This window comes from Oryzias melastigma, unplaced genomic scaffold, assembly GCF_002922805.2.
Source record: "Oryzias melastigma strain HK-1 unplaced genomic scaffold, ASM292280v2 sc00281, whole genome shotgun sequence".
Lineage (NCBI taxonomy): Eukaryota > Metazoa > Chordata > Actinopteri > Beloniformes > Adrianichthyidae > Oryzias > Oryzias melastigma.
Genome location: NW_023416904.1, coordinates 259,478 through 264,390, shown reverse-complemented (window position 1 = coordinate 264,390; position 4,913 = coordinate 259,478). Strand labels below are relative to the sequence as shown.

General features: G+C 42.0%; 1 protein-coding gene across 1 annotated transcript in view; it reads left to right on the top strand.

The window, feature by feature from the left end:
- LOC118598275 (ribonuclease inhibitor-like) overlaps positions 1–4,913 on the top strand; it is a 28,885-nt gene that overhangs the window by 9,089 nt on the left and 14,883 nt on the right. The window contains exons 4-5 of the mRNA XM_036210894.1: positions 2,442–2,618; positions 4,365–4,538. Coding sequence (XP_036066787.1) covers positions 2,442–2,618; positions 4,365–4,538 — 351 coding nt within the window. The remainder of the gene's footprint in view (positions 1–2,441; positions 2,619–4,364; positions 4,539–4,913) is intronic.

Below are 4,913 nucleotides of genomic sequence, written 5' to 3'. Positions count from 1 at the left end.
ATAATTATATCATTATAATTCCATCCCATTTCCAATAAGAAAGTGTCTATTCACACCTAATTTTCAAAAAACGTGAAGCCACTGCTAGACTTTTTTCTTAGTCACACTGACCCAGAGGAAAGGGGTTAAGGTTAGGATTATGGTTACAGTTATGGTTTAATAAGCAAATGTTTGCTGAGTGCTGCTGTCTCTGCAGCTCACGGCTTCTCCAGGGGATGGGTCAAATGTGGAGAACACATTTACACATTTAGGAGCGTGACAGTTAATGGGACTTTAACTTAAAAGTTTAATTTTAAATACGTGCTGCCAACAAAAAAAAAATCCAGCCTTGGAGAAACTTAAAAATCGTGCTGGAAATGCAGCAACGGGATCCTGGCTGCACGTATTACATGTGGACAAAACATGAATTTCCATTACATTCTGTGCTGGCCACATGTAAATATTTGTAAATAACACCAGCCTTATTATGGATGTCTGAACATAAAAAAAAAGAAAAATCGTATTGAGGAGGTAGTCACGTGTAAAAATGCATAAAAAAACATTCACTTAGGAGTAAGCTGTACAGGACACGTTTGATGATGTTATATGTGTTTGACCAGCATGTGTGTGGGGTACTGTAATACCATTGCCAGCCAATAGAAGGCGCTGTTGTCATGTAAGACGTGATGGAGTTGGAGATTAAAACTGTGACTGCTTGCTGATCTGAAGAAGCAGTGGGGCTGCTAACACTCGGAAATACACAACATTGGTTTATAACTTTACAAACGTCATGCTTAAACAAAAAAGCATTAGTTACATTTAAATGTAAACCTCTGAGCTCCAGAGCGCTTCTCTACCGCGCAGTACTGGCGCTAATTAGCTTGGTAAGAGTAACCCCTTAAAACAACTATGTCATATAATCCTACTCTTTAAAATGAGGATCGGGGAGAATTTGGATTCAGCCCAATACGCTGGAAATAATCGTGTTTATATGTTTACCTTTGCGTGGATTTCAGGCTGGCTTGTCTGCAAACGTCGCTTCAGATTTTCATGTGTTTTTGCCTTTGATGTCGCTCACCACAACGATTTGTTGAGGGTCGTGTTAAATATAACATTTGTCCATACATATACTTTTCTTTTTCTTCCTGGAGTAGACATTTTTCACCTAAATCACAGACACAATTCATTGAATTAGCGTCTTCCCAGGCGGGCTGCAGGGCTCTGTGTTCTTATTGGATCGCTTTGCATTTGCTCCCGCCCTGCTCCACCAGCTGTGATTATGATTGGACATCGTCTTCGAACAGCTTTTTTATTTTGTTTTTGTTTGTTGACGAAAATGTCTATGAATTTAGTTAAAGTTTTCGTGTCTGAAAATGAACAAAATCCTCATCCAGGAGCTCCATAAATGCTGTACAATGTGTGCTGGTTTGCTATCAGGAAACAACCAAGATCCCAGGATCACGTCCCGCCTGGATCTGAGTAGTGGTGCTCTGGCACCCCTTCGACCCCAAAAGGGACAGAGCGGTCAGGAAAATGAATGTTTTTCTCCTATTTGATTGGTTGGACTTTTGGATCAAACCATAGTGTCCCTTATTTGATTGGATATTGTTCTGACATCACACACATATGTAAACAAACACAAACAGAGACACGACAGCGCTGGCTTTGTCAATATATTTTTTAATCCTTGGATTTGTGGGAAATAGCAAGTCTTTCTGAGTTAGAGGGCTAAAGTCCAAGTCAAGTCCCAAGTTATTGAAGTTAAAGTCAGACTCAAGTCACGAGTCAAATTTATTTTAGGTTAGTTCAAAATTTATTGCATTTTTGTTTGCTATCATGTTTTGGTGTCCAAAGACAAATGGTTTGAAAAACAGAGCCTCATCCCCAAGGCATAATGCTTTTTCTTGGGGTCGTCAGGATTCTGGTCGTCACCATTTTTCAGCCCAAAATTTAAACTGAATATTTAATCTGGGCTGCACGGTGGCGCTCTTGCGCCACAGCAAGAAGGCCCCGGATCAAATCCCAGCTGGGGGAATTGAAACAGAAACACCAACTGGGGACCTTTCTGTGTGGAGTTTGCATGTTCTCCCCGTGCATGCGTGGGTTTTCACCGGGGACTCCGGCTTCCTCCCACCGTCCAAAAACATGCTTCCTAGGTGAATTGGTGACTCTAAATTTCCCCTAGGTGTGAATGTGAGAGTGAATGTGTGTGTGATTGAGGCCCTGCAACAGGCTGGCGACCTGTCTAGTTGAACCTCGCCTTTGTCCATCAGTAGCCAGGTTAGGCTCCGGCACCCCCGCGACCCCGAAAGGGACAAAGTGGCCAAGTAAATGAATGAATGAATGAAAATTGAATCTGTCCGTCTCTCATCAGGATGGGTCCCACCTGATTGAACTTGCCAAGTTCCCAGAACTCCAGCTTCCATCACTGTTCCTGAACACATTTTTCTGTCTATTTTCAGGTTGATGAACTGCAGTTTGTCAAAGAACATCTGGAAACCTCTGATCTCAGCTCTAAAGTCCAACCCGTCCAATCTGATAGAACTTGATCTCAGGTGGAACAGAGACCTGCAGGATTCAGGATTTCCTCATTTGTCTGGTTTTCTGGAGAGTCCACACTACAGACTTCAGACTCTGAAGTAAGAATCCACATTTCAGTTTTGTTATAATGAATGTAAGATGACTGATTAATATGAGATGGAGATGGAATTTGATCATATTTAAAAAAAAAACTCTATGACTAAGGGCTGGGCAATATGGCAAAAAAATCCAATCCCCGATTTTCATTCCAAATTCAATTTTAATCCATTTTTTCACCCTCCTTTTATTTTGTTTTAACAAAAGTTACGAACGACAGAATATTTTTTTAACGAAAAGCCTTTTATTTTCACATCTCCTATGGAAATTTTCTTGAAGTGCAACTAAGAGTAAGTGCAACTAAATAGGAACTACAAAAATGTTTGTAGAACAATGCAGCAGGTGTTTTATGAGCTACCACTAGCTTAAGCATCGAATAAAGAAAAAAAAAAATTATTCAGTTGAACTATTTTTAGTAGCAACAGCTACCGATATATTACCCAGCCCTACATGACTACTATTCCTTCTAAATCTATTTCCAAATCATATAATGCACTCTCCCTCTCAAGTTCTGATAATACTCCGTACATGAAAGGCAAATGGGAAAAGGAGTCAAAATTAAACCAACAGGCAGACGGCTGGATCCAAGTGCAGCAGGTTTATTCAGCACAGACAGGACAACAGGTTTGAAGCACAGCTAAAAGTCCACAAAGCAATCAGAGATTTTTCGCCGCAAAAAGCTCCTCTTTCCCCTGAGGAGAAAACACCTGACCACCGGGTCCCACGTGGTGGTTGCGGTGGATAAACTCTTTGTGGATGTCCGGCTCTTCCGGGACCCCGAGATCACCCTGTGGCTGTACCGAAGACCCCCCACCCCCCGCGCTGCTGCGTCTGAGCTGCGCTGAAACACCTGCTAAGCTTATTTAAATGAATGGAAACAGATCAATCAAAGGACGTTTTTTTTCTCCCCTCTCCATGTTTCTGTAGTTTTTGTGTTTTCTTTTTCTTTCTCTCTTTTATTCTTTCTTTCAAACCCCCTCCTCCCCTCCTCCTCCTCCCCATACCATCAGATGACATCACATTCCACGTAAGCTCTCACTCATTCACGCGGGCATACACACGCGATCCCGCACACACTCGCTGACATACTGCATATGCATCTCATAGGTTTATACAGGACTCACCCCACATGCAGCTCACGCAGCCAGAAAGCACCCGCGCGCTGCAAAGCACAACGCTTCACTGCGCACCGGTCAGCGGGCACGCGCGCTCACGGGCACAGCAGGTGCACGCAGTATGCAGCTTCACACCCCCCCAGTCAGTGTAGTCATGTCTAATCTGAACATTATTAGCTGGAATGTTTGTGGACTGAACTCTGGACCCAAGAGGCTGAAAGTTTTAAACCACCTGAATGATTTAAAAGCAGATATAGTTTTACTGCGGGAGACTCACTTATCCAAATCAACTGAACATCTCATGTGCTGCTCGCAGTTTCCATCAGTCTATGCTGCTAGTTACAACTCCAAACAAAGAGGAGTAGCCATTTTAATTAATAAAAATATTATTTTTACTCATAAAGATACAGTTATTGATCCAGAAGGCAGATTTGTAATTATTATTATATCAATTCAGAATAAAGATTTTTGTATTAGTAGCATTTATGGACCGAATTTGGAGAGCTCCTCCTTCTTTCACTCACTGTTCACGTCACTTTCAACTCACTCTGAAAATTTGGTCAAACTCTGTTTACTTGCTGGAACTCCAGCTTTCATCACTGCTCCTGAAAACACTTTTCTGTCTGATTTCAGGTTGAAGGACTGCAGTTTGTCAGAGATCAGGGGTAAAACTCTGAGTTCATCTGAGAATCACAACCTGTCCAGTCTGACAGAACTGGACCTGAGCTTGAACAAAATCCAGGAGTCAGGATTTCTTCATCTGTGTGGTTTTCTGGAGAGTCCAGACTGCAGACTGCAGACTCTGAGGTCAGTAAATGAGCTGAACTCCCTGAAGGATGAGAAGAAGGTTTCAGGTGAAGAACTTTCTGATGTTTCACTGGAAGATTTTCTGAACATTTTCTGGATCACAGCTTGGAGTCAGTTCAGCCGTCTGATGAATTTCTCTACAACCTTTCCTTGATCCCATGACCTTTTCCAACAAGATCAAGGAAGAGAGGAAAAGGAGACAGGAGGGAATGTTTCCACCATGCTGATGTGTCTCCTGCTTTTCTGTCTCTTCTATACTTCCTGTTTCTGCTTCACTGCAGATCTAATTCCAGAATGTCTGGAAATGACTGAAGGAAAACAAAGATCTCAAAACTCAAGCAGATCACTTTGTTTGATTCATACATTTAATAATCT